This window comes from Zootoca vivipara, chromosome 7, assembly GCF_963506605.1.
Source record: "Zootoca vivipara chromosome 7, rZooViv1.1, whole genome shotgun sequence".
Classification (NCBI taxonomy): domain Eukaryota; kingdom Metazoa; phylum Chordata; class Lepidosauria; order Squamata; family Lacertidae; genus Zootoca; species Zootoca vivipara.
The window spans coordinates 29,835,442-29,854,899 of NC_083282.1; the positions used below are offsets into that span (position 1 = coordinate 29,835,442).

At 43.4% G+C, this 19,458-nt stretch overlaps 1 protein-coding gene across 1 annotated transcript; it reads right to left on the reverse strand.

Moving 5' to 3' along the window:
- Positions 1 to 4,257: 4,257 nt before the first annotated feature.
- On the reverse strand, positions 4,258 to 13,369 carry IFI44L (interferon induced protein 44 like). Its single transcript, XM_035122859.2, has 8 exons — positions 12,605 to 13,369; positions 11,073 to 11,568; positions 10,925 to 10,976; positions 8,863 to 9,058; positions 7,622 to 7,774; positions 6,153 to 6,324; positions 5,388 to 5,488; positions 4,258 to 4,523 (listed from the first exon to the last, which is right to left on the reverse strand). Exons 2-8 carry the CDS (start codon positions 11,443 to 11,445, stop codon positions 4,311 to 4,313), a joined length of 1,260 nt encoding a protein of 419 aa, XP_034978750.2. The 5' UTR covers positions 11,446 to 11,568; positions 12,605 to 13,369; the 3' UTR covers positions 4,258 to 4,310.
- Between the last annotated feature and the right edge of the window lie 6,089 nt (positions 13,370 to 19,458).

The following is a 19,458-nucleotide window of genomic DNA, read 5'->3' on the forward strand; positions in this document are numbered from 1 at the left end:
CTGGATCAGTACTGCAGCACTCCAGCTGGGCCATATTGACAATAGTTGTTTCTGTGAAAATACCTCAATGGGACTCTAGCCCTAGGTTAGAAAGTCTACTCACATTAGACTTAGGAGCAGGCGAAGGCTGGATGAAGGATGATCTTGCATAGAAATGCTTTGCGGGGGACCCCACAAACCACTTCACCACTGCCCCAAGCTCCCATGGTTACTTTCTCCCTTCCCACTTTACAGAAGACAATATAGGAGGGGAATAAGCACAGGATAAGAAAATGCCCCTTTTCCCTTTCTGATATATGAAAGAAAAGGGGAATATTCTTTTTCCCCTCACCTTGATTACCATCTTAGCAAGACAGCAAGAAAGTGAATACTCTCTTCTTTCCCATAGCAGAAAGGGAAAGGGAACAATTCCTTCCTCTTCACTCTCCATCACCACAAAATATTCTAAGAAGAAGCTGGAGAAAGAACAAAAAACTTCCCCCCCTGATGCCTGAAATAAAATAGGACACCCGCTGAAACAGACATACGGTAAAACGGAATGGGTGAGAGTGCCTGCGGAATTTTAAGGAAGTGGCTTATATTCAAGTATTGTCTCCCCCCCCCCTTTTTTTTCCCTTGAAGTTTAAAGGTGCAGCTTATATTCAGGCCAATATTGTAGATCTAGAATGCAAATGTGAAAACTAAGAAATTGACTAGGATGTCTCAGAATCTCTGACTTACGGAGCAGGCAAGCATTTTTCCATTATTTTCCCAAACGACGTTACATAAAATAGAAGACTGGGGCTAGAGCAGAAGCTACCATAGCACCACAACTCAAAAGTATTTCCCCACACTTTAAAAAAAATGCTCAATGATGACCCCTTTCTGCCATCTAGTGGTTCTGTTAGGTTATTATAGAGTGGCTCAATGTTCTGTTTTGGTTGATTTACAGCTTTGCAAGATTTGAGGGAATGTAACACATATTCCCACCCATCTCTTTTCAATTCAGAAGCATGGCATTATAAATGCTGAAGATTTGCAAGCACCAATTTTCCATTATGTCTGTAAGTAAGCAGGCACTCTCTAGGCCCATCTTGTTTTGGTTATAGGATGACGAGAAATATATATCACTACCATTCCTAGCAGGGTTAAGGGCACAATTTTCTTGAAACCTATCCGAGGCTTTTGTGATGCCCACATTAAAAGCAAGCAGGTTTAGAATTTTCTATAGATTTCAAAAAGCGTTTTTTGTTCAAGGTTCTCATTTCCCAAAGAGGTAAGAGGTTCCAGGCAGGATTTCTGGCAGACTCCCTTGTGAAGAAATAGTACTAGAGGCTATTGTGACTATCTCTTTCAAGGACAAATCAGAACCCGGGGAGCTGTTGGTGGGGGGTAGCATGTTGTTGTTCAGAATCATGTTTCTATCCATTACTGCAATCATTACTCATTCTATCCACAGCAAAAGTAGGGTTTATGGAGCAGAACCTGTAAAAAAAACTTACCGTACTTTGTCTGAACCCCTTTTTACTGTGCGCAAGTCTGTCTATAGCTGTTAGACTTGTGGCTATATAGAGCACCCACGTTTAGAGACAGTGTAATTGCTGAACAATTCCTGGGGAGTAGCAGTGGAGAGCAGCTTTCGCTTTCATGTCATGTTTGTACATTTAAAACAGGACTAAAACCCTAACATGTGGGCAAAGACGGCCCTTAAATGGTTAAGTCTATGGGGTTGCGGCGCCAGTGAGGTTTAGTGGTTAAGAGCGGTAGACTGGTAATCTGGTGAACTGGGTTCCCGTGTCCGCTCCTCCACATGCAGCTGCTGGGTGACCTTGAGCTAGTCACATTTCTTTGAAGTCTCTCAGCCTCACTTACCTCACAGTGTGTTTGTTGTCGGGGAGGAAGGGAAAGAGAATGTTCGCCGCTTTGAGACTCCTTAGGATAGTGATAAAGCGGGATATCAAATCCAAACTCCTCTTCATCTTCAAACTCTTCTTCATCTTGTTTTCAGGCCAGGGGAGCTGGCATTTGTCCAGAGACAGATTTCTGGGTCATGTGGCCAGCATGACTAAACCGCTTCTGGTGGAATGCGTACACCATAATGTAAACCAGAGCACACGGAAACCCCATTTACCTTTCTTTCGCAGCGGTACCTATTTATCTATTTGCACTGGTGTGTTTTCGAAATGCTATGTTGGCAGGAGCTGGGACAGAGCAATGGGAGCCCTGTTGCACAGATTCGAACCGCTGACCTTCCAATCGGCAAGCCCAGGAGGTTCAGTGGTTTAGACCACAGCGCCACCCGCATCCCTAGTCACAAAGTAACTCACAGCTGGAATGGTGTTCTTGCTAGGAATAAAGAATAAAAACACTTCCTGCAGTAAAGCAGATAGCACAGGCTAAACCCTCAGGAGCTGAATACTACACATAGCAAAGGGCTGTAGGAAATCCCTTCTTTTCCACAAGACCATCTCATTATTTCATCAACAAGCCACTAAATTCAGTATGATTCAGAAAAGTGCCATATCTTTCTTAAATTGTCTGCATTGTTTTCCACTAGAGGGCAAACTTGATCAACATTTAAAAACAAAACCCTGAAGAAAGACAAATACGAATAACAGACTTCACCTCTAATTGAAATGAACATTTTATAACAGAAGAAATCACACATACAAAAATTATGTTTTCAGAAATATTTTTGGTCAGATTTCAAGTCTGTTTTCCTCCCAAGGTTTGATCAAATTACAGTGGTACCTTGGTTCTCAAACCACTTGGCTCCCAAACAAATTGGCTCCCAGATGCTGCAGACCAGGAAGTGTTCTGGTTTGCAAACGTTTTTCAGAAGCCAAACATCTGACAGTTTCTGCTTGAGCGCAGGAAGCTCCTGCAGCCACGCCTTGATTTTCGCAGTTTCGGAAGTCGAACAAACTCCCAGAACGCATTAAGTTTGAGAACCAAGGTACCACTGTATGTTACATTTGACTAACACCAGGTATTTCGGCAGGGTAAATTATTGTTCAGGAAATTTAAGTCGTATACCGCCTCACCCCAGATGTAGAGGAAATGCATGCCTTCTGATGCATTCCTATGTGGCCCCTTCGGGCAATCTGAGAACTTTAGCTGGCTGAATTGGGGAAAATATCTTTGTAGCTTTATAAAGGTCTTTATAACTTCACAAGTTTGCTCTCAGTGGGACTTGGTATTGCTACTGTGAACATGCCAACAGATGCTAATGGTAAACTTCCAAAAGGATGAAATACCATTTCCTCATTGAACAGCTTAAAAACATAGAGAAGCTCCCAACAGGCAACCATGATAGAAAACACTGCTAGACGCTATTAGGAAATAAAGCACTAAATAATTGCTTTGACCATGGGCAATGCCAGCCACAGATTCCTGTGCCCAGCCAAGACTACGGTGGCATCTCTGGAACATGTACCCCCAAACAAGTTCCTTTAAGTAGCAGATGTAAATGCACAGGAAGGCAGCAATTCAGTCCTAAACATCCGTACAGTTCTGAGACACAAAGTTTATTAACCTTGAACCGCTGCATTGCTGAGATTAGCCAAGCAATTATTAGCATGCCCCCAATATGAGCAAGAATTTCAGAAAAATCTATGCACAGCAGCACTATGTACTCTTACTGGGATAGTTCTTTTTCTGTGATTTCTGTCAGCAACCGGCTAACAGTCTACCCTTCCTTTTCCTGCTTCCTTTCCCCCTTTTTCAGGATCCTCCAAGTTGAGTAAGGACTTCAGGAAACAGGGGTGACATATTTTGCAGTTGGTAACTTCAGGATTATGAATTATGGTGCTGGAGGAGACTCTTGAAAGTCCCATAGACTGCAAGAAGATCAAACCTATCCATTCTTCAGGAAATCAGCCCTGAGTGCTCCCTTGAAGGACAGATTGTGAAGCTGAGGCTCCAATACTTTGGCCACCTCATGAGAAGAGAAGAATCCTTGGAAAAGACCCTGATGTTGGGAAAGATTGAGGGCACTAGGAGAAGGGGACGACAGAGGACAAGATGGTTGGACAGTGTTCTCGAAGCTACGAACATGAGTTTGACCAAACTGCGGGAGGCAGTGCAAGACAGGAGTGCCTGGCGTGCTATGGTCCATGGGGTCACGAAGAGTCGGACACGACTAAACGACTAAACAACAACAAACTTCAGGATTCATTCATACACTGAGTTTCACATGCATTTATTTGTTTGTTTTAAAGAAGCAGTGACATTAAAAAGATAGAAAAACACCTGAAATATTTCTCATCAACATGGAAGTGAATCTTATCCCTAGTTATTTATTGATCTGGCATATCACTTCAGTAAATATATCAAGGCTCAGCGTAACAATCCTTCGTGGAACGAGTGACCAAACGTTCATCATCACAGTCGTCGAGGTAGGCTTCAGCTAAACGAAGCATCTGCCTCACTGCCACAAGTATCAGGATATCAACATCATTCCTCAGTTCCAGTTCTGAGGAATAATTTTTAACAGGAACTATATGAGACAGGGGGATGCCAAGTTTTGCTTCCATTAGCCGCATCTGTAAAGGAAATAAAATGTGATTCGTTACCAAGAGAACACTATTTTTATACCCCTTTGGTTCCACCAGCTGACACAAGGCCACTGATGGCCATATTAATTAATTACATGTTTATGTCCCATTTCTGCACACTGACCCCAAACAAAAAAAATTCAGGGCCACTTTCAAGAAACAAGGTCGAGTGCATTTCCAGGTGCAACTTAAAAGTGTTGGTTTAATGCCCTATGACCTTTAATGCCCTAGACCAGGGTGAACCTCTCTTTGACGCTCAGGATTTTCTTCAGGCCACACACTCTCCAAATTACAAACCTCAACAGCCCTGCTTTGCACATCTAGAGCACAATTATGTTATAACAGCTTTTCATAATGCAATGCAATAAAAAACAAACTAATCTAAACAGAAAGAGAAAGAAAAATGCAGTCGTCCCTCAAAGGTAGCTCTTAAACCTTGTCTCACACAGAAAGGGATGGACCTTCCCAGCCTCTCACCCTGGGAGATCTTCCCTTTCCTGACTCTCACACAGGGAAGGAATCTACACATATATTAAAAACGCTGTGAAAATGCTTTTTTAAAAAACGTTTTGAAAAATATAGCTCACTGTCGCCAGCTAGTGTCACATTTGTATACTGCACTTTACAACTCTTTTAAAACGTTTTATTTGTATCTGTGTAGCTGAGTCCAGGGACATTTATCAGCCAGCCATTACCTTAATGTGTTTCTTCTCATTAGCCCAGAGTAGAGGACATAAAAAACCGAAGACGCAAGAGCAAAACAAATTAAGGAAAGAAAAAGTAACAGAAAGATTAAAATATCAAAGGAAAGCCTGACTAGCTTTAAAGATACCTTTTAATTTAACAGTTTACCTGCTTCTGAACAGCCATGCTTTTGTATACGTATGACGTATCGTCCTCAACAATAGGGCAAATCTGATCCACTTTAGTTAGAATAACAAGCTGTGGAACACCTGTAAGAAGATTAGCTTATAAAAAAGGAGTACAATATATGTTTATTTTTTTCGTTTTGAATTGGGACTAGGCACCACAATTATTATTGTTTATTTAGCAATGAGCGAAGAACTATTAGAAGCCATTTTTTACAATATGAAATAAGATAGCAACTACATTGTTCTTTTGGGGAAGACATTTACGGATAGGCTGTCTCATGCTTTAAGAGAAAATTGGTGGAGCTGATCTTTCATGTGAATAATTCCTCTACATATTTGAAAAGCTAATATTTAAATTTCTAGGAATCAGCCCTTGTCTGATAAAGCAAGTACAATGATCTAAGCCCTGGCTTATGAAGTAGGGAGAAGAGACAATCTGAAAAGTCAGGTGGTCAGGTATGCACAACTGCTTCTAACATATTCAAGTAGTGGGGACAATATGGTCTGCTTCTCATTGCTCCATAAAAAAGCTCTAATCATTTTTCTTTGAAAAGGTGTGAGCTTTGAGTAGAAGTGTTAAATCCTTCTCAGGAAACCAAGATAAGAAGTTCATCAACTCACAATCAATGGTCAGTGTTTCCTACATAGCTGAGGGACCATTTCAGCAATCATCCTGCATTGGCAATGAAACACTGGTATTGAGGTTGATCAAAACATAAATGTAAAATAAATTTAAAAGACTGACCAAAACCGTTTGCTTTTCGACGGATGTCTTTCAGTTTTTCTTCCAGCTTCTCAGGGAGGATCTCAACCTTGGACCCATCAATAATGAATGCAACACAATGAATCCGGTCTTTTGGAGAAGGGTACTTGATATAGTTTGGCATATTGGGGCTCATAACACAGGATGGATTGAACTGAAAAGGAAAAGGGTAACAGAAGCAAAAATATAGGATAGCTGCAACGCAATCAGATTCCCATAGGGTTGTGTGAGAGACATAGGGATGGGTGAACCTGTTGGGATATTTGTACATTGAGCTTCTGCAGCAGTAAGGGGTGGTGTGATTTGTGTATCTGAGATTTTACCGTGAGAAAGGAACTGTGTGTTATCTGCCTTTACTCATGTGATGTCATTGTATTTCCTTACTTTCACTTCTGGCCTCTGATGTGCTGGAAGCAAAATGCACAGCTCTGAGTTTCTGAGCTGGGTAGCAGAGAATGCACTTTCTAAATAGCCCACAATAAAGTAGTTTAGACCTACTTCATGGCTCTTCATTATCCGTGTGTGTTGTTCTTCTCAAAAGAGAACAATCACATATTATTGTGCCACTGGTCTATCCTAATCAGCCAGGAATGTGCACAGGGCAATGCTCCGGCTCTGGGGCAGTCTCGCGCTAGCCCCGGGTCAGCATATGCCAACAGAACCTACATACAAAAAGATGACAGCCCCCACGTAGTGCTTATGAAGCAGCCATCTCTGATATGTAATGTGACCATTTGTGCATACAAGTACACTGAAAAGGACATGTAGTCAGTTGCTGCCCCATTTTGAAAAGCATTTTTACCCAGTGTGGTGAGAGTGTAGTACCTGAATTAGTACTCTGGTATTCTCAATCTAGTACTGAGAATACCATTACAGCAAGCAATTTCCCGAATTCTCCTCTAAGGGCTTATCCACATTTCCTCTTCTTCCACTGCTTCCCCGTAACGCTCTCCCCCCTCGGAGAGGGGGACTGCTCTTTGGCGGTCAAACGGAGCAAATGGCTATTTGGGTTTTCCCAAAGAGAGGTCTACCTTGCACATCCATTCAATTGTAGGCGGAAACTAAAAACCCAACTTTGTTCACGCTGCTCAGCACGATCTACGAGATATTTCCCAGAGTGTTTCAATATTTTTTTTACTCAGAAGATGAGTTTTGATGACAAGGGCTGAAACTACCATGGCTCCATGGCGAGCCAAATCACATGATCAGCTTGCCTCAAGGACCAGTCTTCTAGCAACTGTGTTGCCAAGCCATGTCATCGATTCGTAGATGCAAATCAGTCCTTAGCCTGGCAAACCACTGGGGAAAATAAAGCTGCGCTTGCTGGGGTGATAATGGTGGACCACAGGAACTGTGATGTTTGCATTATATAAGTAAATTAGAAATGAAAAGCAGAGGTTCCTAAATGATAATCTCTCGATCTAAAATGAACAATAGATGATGCATCTTACCGAGTACCGATCAGGAATATGGCCCTCCAATATGCTGCGCACATCCTCAATGTCCAGACCAGCGCTGTGTTGAGCTTCAAGTCCCATAGTATCACAGAAAATGATTGGGAGTGGAGTTCTACCGCTTCCGCTTTTAAGTTGATAAGTCCTATACTATTTTTTAAAAAATGCAAATCACACCATATTGAAATCTATTCCTATCTGCTTTCCTTTCTATTTTACATATGTAAATGACAAATTTCACCTACTAGGATATATACTAACCTCCTGTGATTTTTGTGGCTCTGTATAAAACCACAGAAGTTCCATTACACAAGAAACAGATTAGAAAGGCAAGTTAAGTATGGGTTTCCGGTCACATCACAAGTCAATGGCGGTTGCTCCTTGCTGCCCTCCATGGGCAGCGAGGAGGTTCAGGCAGAGGAAAGCCAGGATGTATTTGGCAAAAATCCTGGAAAGGTTCCCCAGTGGGATATGGGGAGCTCACCGCGTCCTGCTGTGCCAAGCAAGCCCCTATCTGGGTGTGTGTCCCTGCCATGGATGAGTCTCCGTCTCCAACGTTATTTGGTTCCTCTAAAATTTGGACAATTGGCATTCATCAAGAGGCGCTCCTGTACCAACATATGCTTATGGGCTACAATCAGTCAGCCCAAATCATTTTGTTGCCATTAGTTATTGGCCAACATGTTTGGAAAGACAGTGGTACCTCGGGTTACGAACTTAATACGTTCCGGAGGGAAGTTCTTAACCCGAAAACATTCTTAACCTGAGGTGTGCTTTCACTAACGGGGCCTCCCGCTGCTGCCGCACAATTTCCATTCTCATCCTGAGGTAAAGTTTGTAACCCGAGGTACTACTTCCGGGTTAGCGGACTTTGTAACCCAAGGTGTTTGTAACCCAAGGTAACCACTGTATCCTTTTTGGAGCTCTTCACTGCCAGCTTAGGATATGACCTCTAAATAATGCATCACCTACAAATTTTACCGTCTCAGCAGTTACCCCTAATGACAAATGGTTTGTTTCAAAATGCAGCCACACATGCAAAAATGCAGTTATTTCCACTCAATCACCCTTATCTACAGGTCTCCAGATTTAAATGGCTTGTCAGGCACGAATTCTCTTTGCCAAATGCACATTCGTTATAGCTAGGATAAACAATATATTTTGAAACAATACCTTTGAAACATCGATTGAAAAATACTGAATGCATTTTAACTTTTGTTTTAGCAGTGCAGAGCTACCTGCTTTGTCAGACTTGTGGAATCTGATCCTGCTGCAGCTTGACTTGACACGTAGCCTCGGAAAGTTGAGTTCACAGAGTTGAAGAAGCTGGACTTCCCCGCTCCAACTGGCCCAATGAGCAGAACCCGACACTGGGGCACAGCATCCGAGAAAGGCTTGTAAGTTCTTATTTCTTTAATCAGCGCTTCTCTTTTCCTGCCAAGGTAGCAAAATACATCTCTATTAACCATATTAGCTTCATCATAACTACATATATCCTGGATTATACAGTGTTAAAGTTGATAAGCAAAGCAACACTCTATTATGTTAAAGCCTTGGGGTTTTAATTGTGAATCAAATGAAGATAATGTGTACAAACCTTCTAAAATTCAGCATACAGTACCTACATGTTTAGTGACCTAAACTGGCCACATTTAAGACACAGCTGTTGAGAAATTGCTTAAATACCACCTCCAAAATAATTTCTCTTTGGAGACTAATTTCTGCTGTTTACCACCAGTTTTAGCCCATTGCCCCATACAATATCTTCCTTCCCTGCCTGATTCCCCTACAATACATCTAGAAGAAAATGCAGACATCATTCTACATGCCTTCATGAAGTGATTGGCTTTTAAACTAATCTCCAGTGGGCCTCACTGGGCTTGGCAGCCTTCTCCATTTGACCTGCCAGGCCGTTAGGACCAAGTTACACCCAGCTGCCCATCATCTGATGATATCTGAGGCCAGGGTCATGAGAGGTAAAGCTGTAGCCTCAAATAGCATAGTGCATGCTTCTGTTTATTACCCAGTGCTCCCTGATAGCCCACAGATGAATTTAGGTTAGCACCATAGACTCCAATGCAACACCAATTCATTTCATATTGGGTCATGGTTTTGCAATATCAATAAATGCTATTTTGATGTTAAAATGGAGTCATTTTGAAATCAATCATTAATTTTATTTCTAGCACAAACTTTTGAAAGGGGCCTGTCAGACCCCAGCAGCATAGTGATACTGTTAAAATAAAATGATGTACAAGGGATAAGGATGCTGTTCTATATCCGCAATGAATGAAACGGGATTTCCTTCTACATTGACTATAAGGCTGGCAAATCACCAGACGTCTGTGATCTGTGAAAGAAGCTCAAGAACTTTGGCTCCCCTAAAAAAAGCTCAACAACTTTGAGCTGAACCCCTAAAAAACGGGGGTAGATCACTGCCAGTTTTTAACTCTGTGAGTAGATCGCAGTCTCTTGGGGGTTGGCCACCCCTGAACTATGGGGCGCAGCACTCATCTCTGCTTTCAGGCCAAGGGAGCCAGCATCTGTCTGCAGAGAGCTTTCTTCCAGGTCATGTGGCCAGTTTCTAGCGCAGGGGACACAATGACGAGTGCCAGAGTGCACAGAAATGCCATTTACCTTCCCACTCCAACAGTACCTATTCATCTGCTCGCACTGTTATGCTTTCAAACTGCTAGGTTAGCAGGAGCTGGGACAAAGCAACAGGAGATCACCCCATCGCACGGATTCAAACTGCTGACCTTACGATCAGCAAGCTCAAGAGGCTCAGTAGTTTAGACCAGGCATCCCCCAAACAGTGGCCCTCCAGATGTTTTGGCCTACAACTCCCATGATCCCAAGCTAACAGGACCAGTGGTCGGGGAAGATGGGAATTGTAGTCCAAAACATCTGGAGGGCCAGAGTTTGGGGATGCCTGGTTTAGACCATGTACCTGAGAGGATGACTAGCCAAGGAAAGGAAAGATAAGAAAGTGAAACCTGTTAGAAGCAGGGGTTGGGAAACTCAGGCACAGAGGCCAAATGTGGTCCTCCAGGCCTCCATCTTACCCCTCAGAACTATCCACAAGCCACACCCCTCACTTGGCCCTCACTGGTCAAGTGCTTTAGCCCAGCTGTAATGTGCCCTTGAACTGGGGTAACTTTGAAACCACTTGGAAATGATAGGGATTAAATTGTATATAAATGCCTTAAATAAATGAATGAATCAATGCCCCTGGCTTGCCTAAATGTTGTGTGGGGTGGGGGGGAATGGGGGGGAGTGTTTCTCGAGTCAGTAACCTACTCAGCGGTCCATGTCATCTCCCGCCATGGTTTTTCCAAAATGCTACTCAGCCCTAAGGAGAAAATAAAATTTGGTATCAGCAAGAAGGCAAATCAAATGGTTTCAAAATATGAAATAACTTCTAAATCATTACTGTATTTCTGCTCACCTTCAGCTCGATATACTTCACATTCCAAAAGGACTAGGTCATTTCCATGTAGGTCTTCTGCATTGAATGTGTAACTGTTAGTGTTAGTATTTGTGGTAACACTGTTCTTGCTTTGTGACAGGAATACAAGTGTGTTAGCTCCAAAAACAGGACCATATGCACCATTGTCAAGGAAAGCCTCAGCAGCATTCTTGACTGGGAATTTTAGTGTGCTGGGCTCCTGCCCCTTCCCTTTCAATCTAAAGAGGAAAGCATTGTTATCAAGTAGGTATTTCCCAGCTGAAGCATAACTCTGCTCAGTAAAGCCTCCAAAGATATAGCCACTTGCATTGTATCCCACAACTACAGTTGGGCCCTGATTGTTGCATTTCATTACAAATTGACATCGTAGGTATGCAAACTTGCTTTATAGAGAAGGCTTAGATGTTGGCATCCCAAAATATCCAGCAGCGCCTTTCTCTCGGTTTTGGTCAATCGAGATTGGGCCATCCTTAATCTGAAAGAAAGGAGAGGTAGCAGGAATATAAATATTTCTAGAATTGGGAACAGCCAAATCTAGGTGGCAGAATATCCCAAGTTCAATTTCCAGCATCTCAAGACAGGTTTAGGAGATATCCCTGTCTGAAACTCAGAAAGCCACTGCCAGCCAATGTAGGCAAGGAATGGGGAACCTCTGGCCCAAGCATGCTCCTCCAAGCCTCCCATGTTGCACAGGAGACCATTTTCAGAAAGCAATCCCTACCTGCCTGCCCCAAATGACATCAGATGTGGAGCAGGAAAGGCAGCTTTTCAGAGGAACAATTGGGAGCATAAAGTTTTGATGGAGCAAGTCATGCCTCCACACACCCATAAAGTGATGGGCAGCAGGAGCATGCTGGAATCAAGGCTTTCAAAAAACATACGCCACATTTCTCTTTCAAGCCTCCATAGAGTAGACATTAAGAAGACTTCAGTCCTACAGCCCCACCCAAGACATGCTAGGAGATGGAGAACAAGCTTTGACAATAAGAACCTCATTTGATTCAACCTGCAGAGATTTGTGCTGCTGGTCTGTGAACTGCAGCTGCCATACTTAGGGGGCTAGGCCCCATTGAACATGCCTGAGTAAACATGGGGAGGAGGCTTGTTCTGTGCGTGCCTTCAGCTTGCTGTATTAAATAAGCACCAGGTTTTCACAGTCGATCTGCAAATATGTAGCAGCTTTCCCCCATCTAACGGTTGTAAAACAGGAAGCAGCACTAGATGGCGAAGAATACTTTTCTTTTCACATAGACAATGCCAGCCGGGGCTTTCTGACTCCACGCGGTGCTTGTAGATAAAGTTAGCAAATTTCTGTGCCCTCCCGAAAGCTTCCCTTTCACTGAAGGATCAGATTCAGAAAATATCTCACAAACATACATACAAAGCAATTGTTAAGCTGAGCTGCTGAATCAGCAAAAGCAGTATGGTGCAGCCAAGCAACCATGAACAAGTCCCCATTCTATTTTAATAGCTGCATGTGGCAGGAAAATATCATCATGACTTGATCTTACCAGCTTTGGGGTATTTTTTTTCCTGTGTCCAGAGCTCTGTTTTACCCTGGAGCGTCTGCAAACCAGCCTCCTCCTTCTGAGAAGCTGCTCGCTTTGGCAAAGGAGAAACGAAACAGAAAGTCAGAGGTGCTCAGGAAGGAGTAACACATGTTCTCGGGTTTCCCCTCCTCCCTCCGAGAAGCAGCTCGTGTCGGCAAAGGAGAAACCAAAGAGAAAGTCAGAAGTGCTCAGGAAGCAGTGACACGCGTTCTCGGGTTTCCTGGAGTCCGTGAAACCAATGTCCCCACTGTGGAAGGACGTGTGGATCCATTACGGACCCATTGTTAAAACCGCGTTTATGGAAGACAATCGTACTCGGCTACGAGTGAGAAGAAGAAGAAGAAGAAGAAGAAGAAGAAGAAGAAGAAGAAGAAGAAGAAGAAGAAGAAGAAGAAGAAGAAGAAGAAGAAGAAGAAGGAGAAGGAGAAGGAGAAGGAGAAGGAGAAGGAGAAGGAGAAGGAGAAGGAGAAGGAGAAGGAGAAGGAGCAGCTCATATGGAGGAAGATGGAACTAGAATACTGTAGAAATTTCTTACAAGACAGTAAGATATAATCCCACACAAAGCTGAAATGACTGCGAGCATATGGGGTGGGGGTGAAGTGGGTCTCAGTTTTTTTGTTTAGTCGTTTAGTCGTGTCCGACTCTTCGTGACCCCATGGACCATAGCACGCCAGGCACTCCTGTCTTGCACTGCCTCCCGCAGTTTGGTCAAACTCATGTTCGTAGCTTCGAGAACACTGTCCAACCACCTTGTCCTCTGACGTCCCTTTCTCCTAGTGCCCTCAATCTTTCCCAACATCAGGGTCTTTTCCAAGGATTCTTCTCTTCTCATGAGGTGGCCAAAGTATTGGAGCCTCAGCTTCACGATCTGTCCTTCCAGGGAGCACTCAGGGCTGATTTCCTTCAGAATGGATAGGTTTGATCTTCTTGCAGTCCATGGGACTCTCAAGAGTCTCCTCCAGCACCATAATTCAAAAGCATCAATTCTTCGGCGATCAGCCTTCTTTATGGTCCAGCTCTCACTTCCATACATCACTACTGGGAAAACCATAGCTTTAACTATACGGACCTTTGTCGGCAAGGTGATGTCTCTGCTTTTTAAGATGCTGTCTAGGTTTGTCATTGCTTTTCTCCCAAGAAGCAGGCGTCTTTTAATTTCGTGACTGCTGTCACCATCTGCAGTGATCAAGGAGCCCAAGAAGGTAAAATCTCTCACTGCCTCCATTTCTTCCCCTTCTATTTGCCAGGAGGTGATGGGACCAGTGGCCATGATCTTGGTTTTTTTGATGTTGAGCTTCAGACCATATTTTGCGCTCTCCTCTTTCACCCTCATTAAAAGGTTCTTTAATTCCTCCTCGCTTTCTGCCATCAAGGTTGTGTGCTTCCTCTCCTTATGAAGTTCTCAAGCTTATTCATTATTTTTGAGAACACACACACACACTACTATAGGTGAGTCAAGGTAAAAGTCATACAAAGCTTCTCCCCACAAAATATAATAAGCAGAGACAGCATGTTCTTGTTCCGTGAACATATATCAGAACATTCAGGAATCATAGTCTGTAGCCCATGGATCAGTTAATCATACATCTTTTTCTGGGAGTTATTACTCCTATTACAAAGGAGGCATGCTGAAAGAACAAAGGAGCTATTCTTTACAGGCTTGTGCAAAACAGTTACGCCATTGTTCAGGTGTACTTCAAGCATTGCGAGTTTGCTAGTTATTTTCTCAGCTCTGTGGCAGTAATCAAAACTCAACTTGCATTACCCATTGGAAAGAAATGGTAGGTGCACCAATTTATTCCTCTGTACCTTTTCTCCCTCCTCACATAATCTCTGCTCGATAAATAGTTGTTCTTATGGCAACTGAGTGTGCTCCAGATCACGTATTTCATCATGCATATAACGGGGTATCTATGCCACTCGGAAGTAACTAGGAGGAGAGGGAACGCCTGCGAATTTCTTTCAACTTATCAAGAGGCTTTACAACAAAGGGTTTCCTGAATTGTGGTGCCGCCTGAGGGAAAGGGACTGGCTCACATGAAAGAGAATGAGAGGACACAGCTCCTGCTTCCACAGCTGATCAGAGGTCTGGTGTTGTTGACCAATGCCCAGCAGGGTTGCTTGGTGGGGGGAGAGTGAAGGTGAGTCCTACATGGGTCAGGGGCAAAAACCAACAGAGATCACACTGCACAATCTCACAAGACTTGCCTTTTCAAGTCCACTTTAGCGCAGACACAGTATTTTTGTTGCAACAGCCCTTGCTTGCAATCATTCAAAGCCATAATATCAGATTCAGTTGTGTTTTGCCCTCTGCTATGTGAGAGGAAGACACCTGGAATGAGTTTCCCATATCTTCTGAACAGGTGCCTGGTTATCTGCTTGCTGGGCTGCTGGTCCTTTTGAGGTCCTGAGCAAGTCTCCAATTTCCTTTTTCATTTTGCTATCTCTAAAACAGGAATAAGCTGTGGCTCTTCCTTAAGAGAAAATTTGCTTCAGAATCTGTTCTGCGCTTTGGATAACAGGTTGCTTCAATGCTAGCATCTCACTTTGGTTTATTTTCCAAAACTATGGAGGTCTCCACATTGACTGTAACTGGGAAATCAACAAATGACTATGATTTTTTAAAAAATGGTGATGATGGCAAACTCAGATGAAATCTGCAGGCAGTCCCTCCTGAGGCGGGTGAGCTACTTTCAAGTCCTGAATTCAGCTGCCAAGGAACAGCTACAACATGCAGACGTTGTGCCTTAGAACACAGACCTGCAGAAGCTCACTCCAGGTGTGAAGGGGGAGCTCATGGAGTTGGGGTTGGCAGCAAAAAGAAGTCTGCAGTGATTTCGGAGATGGAATGGAGGAACTATGCAGTCGAACCTACAAACAAAGAGACTAAACTCGTGAACCTGCCCATTTTCAATGGCATCCTTAACCCTGACATTGGACCTTGCTTCTCCAGGCCCTATACCACAATGTTTTTATTTTATTTGACTTTATGCAGCCTTTAATAACATTTTTTTAAAAAAATATTGCATTCATTAGGTATGTGTGGGTGAAAATCCCAACGCACACACCACCGCTGCCCCCAAAATGAGTTTTAACCAGGTATTCTGCAGTGAAATTGGTAATGATTTCCAGCATGAGTTGTAAAATCTGCAATTTAAAAAAAATGTATTCCATTATACATGGATTTGCAATGCCTTAATCCATTGATCTAATTTTCCTGATAATGGCATAGGTGTTGAAGTGTATATACTGGGAATGAAATACTGTACTAGAATAAAAAGCCAAGTCTATGGGTGTTTGCTTAGAAGTAAGTGCAGTAGCTTACTCCCTAGTAAAAATGCATAGCATTGCAACCTGCTTAAGTTAATAAAATATAAGCCACTCAACACCTCTCACTGAACTCATAGATCCATACAGAAATACTGTACCAAATCCTTAATCTGTAAATCAGCTGTGCCTGGTTTTTGGTAATACTTCCATTTGCCACAAGATGGCCCCCTTAGTATAGTTTTGTACTTCAACACGTAATTCCAACATGAATTGCAAGGTAGATTGAATCATACAGTATACAATGAAATCGATTTGCATTTCTAACCCCAACACATTTCATCTCCCATCTTCTTGCCACCCTCCTCTCTGTATTTTCTCCTTCATCAGGTTCTGGAACACGCTCATGTCAGATGCCTTGTGTAGACAATACCAATTATATAACTAAGCAAAATTTCATTTCACAGGTTTAGAAACGACATCTGTGCTCGTGGTTTCTAGAGATGTCATAATTCATCTGCATTTATTTGTTTATTTAAGCACTGGACTCTAGCTTGTCGAAAGTGCCAAAAGATGGCTCGGTATCTTGAAGGATGTTGCATTACTTTCAGAAATGCTGAAATGTTCAAAAAAAATGAAATGCTGAGAAAAACAAGATTGATACATTTATGGTTGCAATGTTTTGCTAGGCCTACTAAAGGTATTGTCCTAAAATGGATTTTGGATTATTTTCCCTTTCTAATATTTTGTTTGTGATATAGAGAGGGAAGGAGCACATAGGTCTGTTGGCTGCATTACTGTGCCGAGAAATGTGCCACACTTCTATTTAACTGGCAATAATCAGTTCTAAATGTGTGTCTATGTGAATATGTTAGCATATGCAAAATTTATGCAAATTGCTATCCTCTTTCGCCCTTTTTTTGTGATGCATTTCATCATTGTTGACTTTGCTTAATTGGGCAGCTTAAACCAGTCCACCTGAACCTCAAACAAGCTTTGGAGGCAGATAGTGTGAGATGTTGAAGAAGGGGAAAGGACACACACACACCAACTTGCAGCTTCTCACTGCTTTCCCATAGACTTCTTATTTTGCTTCTTCTTCAACATCTATTTTATTGTTAATACGATGGGATGTGTACATTGCGTAGCATAACTGGCTTCTTACTTGCACTCTTTCTTTCTTTCTTTCTTTCTTTCTTTCTTTGTCTGTTTGCACTGCTGTGGGAAGTTGCTTGTTCAGACCCAGAAACCTCCCCCCTAAATAAATTCACACATGACTCAGATTTTGGTTTGGTTTTTGGCATAATTTAGGCCACAACTTTATTGATTACAGAAAATGAGTGGTTGCATAAGCTCTGGTTCAACTAGCTCCCTGCATCCTTGCAGGAAGCGCTGACCCAGGGCACCAGCAGAGGTCAGCCAAGGGTAAACACCTGGATAGGCAGAAAGCCGGGAACAGGCTATGTCCGCCACCCAGATGTCCTCCTGAGCTCAGGCATGGGCACCCCCTGTGAGGGGGTTGACCAAACCATTTGACTGTCAGGAGTATGGGCAGGAGTCAGGCTCTGGGGCCTGTAGTGCTTTGCAGGAGTGGGGCCTGCCTCAGCTTGTGCTGGAGAAGCAAGGCGTGGCCACACAGGTGGAGACCTCAGCTTGTGCTGGAGAGGCAAGGAGTAGTCTCTCAGGTGAGGCCACTTGTTATCTCACTGCACCTGGTGGCAGGAGCTGGGAGGAATAAAAGCTCAGCATTTCCCTTCAGCTCTTTGCCACAGTAACGCTTTCCCTGCCTGGTTGCATCTGGCCTCCTGCTCCTTGGACCCTTGCCTTGCCGACGCCTTGATTCTTGCTCCTTGGACCCTTGTCTTGCCGACGTCTTGATCCTTGCTCCGTGGACCCTTGCCTTGCCAACGTCTTGATCCTTGCTCCGTGGACCCTTGCCTTGCCGACGCCTTGATCCTCGACCCTTGGACCTTCGCCTTGCTTCTTGTTCTTTGAACCTTCGCCTTGCTCCTCGACCCTTGGACCTTCGCCTTGCTTCTTGTTCCTGGATCCTTCGCCTTGCTTCTTGCTCCTTGGACCTTCGTCTCTGCCTTGCTCCTTGACCCTGCGACTGCCTGCTACTGGACCCTCAGCCCTGCACCTGTTCCTGCTTGTACACCACCATCTTGCCTCTGGTCCTGACACCCGCCGACCAGACCGTGACATTGAGTCCCTGAATTCCTTTAACGGAATACCGTTCACATAGGGATGGCGAGAGCGTTCCCCCATACCTATCACCTGAACCAGAGCCTATCCACAACTTTACAAGTTGTGACGATTTGCTACGTGGTGGGCGAAACCCAAATGGCAACAGCCAATCAGCCAAGTGGGGAAAATTCCTGCCATGCCCCTGTCCCAACGACAGACACATGACAGCATAGCAAGGTCAAGCGCAACAAGCCCTAAAAGTAAGGAGATGTGGGCAGGTGTTCCAAATGCACGCGCCGAAAAGGAAGCTCTGGGTCACGTGCATGCGAATATATAGGTCCCTCGATCCGTTTGGACTGCACCCCATTGGCCAGATTGAACCCAACATCAAGGGACCTACCAATTGGGGGTTGTGGCTGACCAATCTTACCCACCCACAACACAGGGTGTCGGTTTCCAGGTCTCACCGCAACACGTGCCCTCTTTGAGGGAGGACCCGATATGTGCAAAATGACAGCTGCACATTTCCCTATGAGCATTATTTTAACCTGTTGGTCCTTTCTTGCTGGTTATTTACTGCAAAAGGCACACCTGGCCTCTAAGAGAGCAAAACGTGTTTGCAGAGTTCGCCAACATATGTCTTTTTCTAAATGGAACACTTCTGATGAGCAGCCATTAGGGGCACAATTAAAATGGCTCCCACTTCTGTACTTCTGTATCCTATTGCTGTCAAGTGTGAAATTGCATTCTCACAGGGATCAATGAAAACACTACAGATAATGGCTGCTGATTATGTCCTGTGAATCATGATTCTCCCTCTCATATTCTTCCTCTCAGGCCCCCAACGAACCTATTTAGCTCATTTCATCAAGCAGACACTGATTATACAGATTATAAGTGCCTGGAAACTTCCATTTCACTGTATCTGAAGAAGTGTGCATGCACACGAAAGCTCATACCAAAATAAAAACTTAGTTGGTCTTTAAGGTGCTACTGAAGGAATTTGATTATACAGAAAACAGTCATTTCTAATCACACAGCCTGATTGTTTTCGTGAAGTTCATTGTCAGCTGTTTATACCAGCTTTCAGTTCAGTTTTAAAGAGTGGATGATGGATGAAATTATTTCCCTTCATCCTTTAGCCTTTTTCTTGCGGGGTGAAAAATAAAATTACATTTGTAATTGTGAAATATGGAAGATGTCCTCCCATTTCAGGTGAGCAAAAGGCAAAAGGCTCTTGAGAAATCTTAGCCAAATATGTGTGTCCTCTCTTTCTCTCACTTTTGCCACACTTTCTTTCACTCTCATTTTGCAACATCATTTTCTTCTTTTTCTCTTGCTTTGTCTTTGAGAAGGCACAG

Coding starts and splice junctions, on each gene's coding strand:
- IFI44L (XM_035122859.2), bottom strand. CDS start 11,445: ATGAAATGCAACAATCAGGGCCCAACTGTAGTTGTGGGATACAATGCA. Junction 9,059..10,924: donor GAGATGACATGGACCGCTGA/GTAGGTTACTGA, acceptor CTACCTTGGCAG/GAAAAGAGAAGCGCTGATTA. Junction 5,489..6,152: donor TCGAAAAGCAAACGGTTTTG/GTCAGTCTTTTA, acceptor ATCTTCTTACAG/GTGTTCCACAGCTTGTTATT.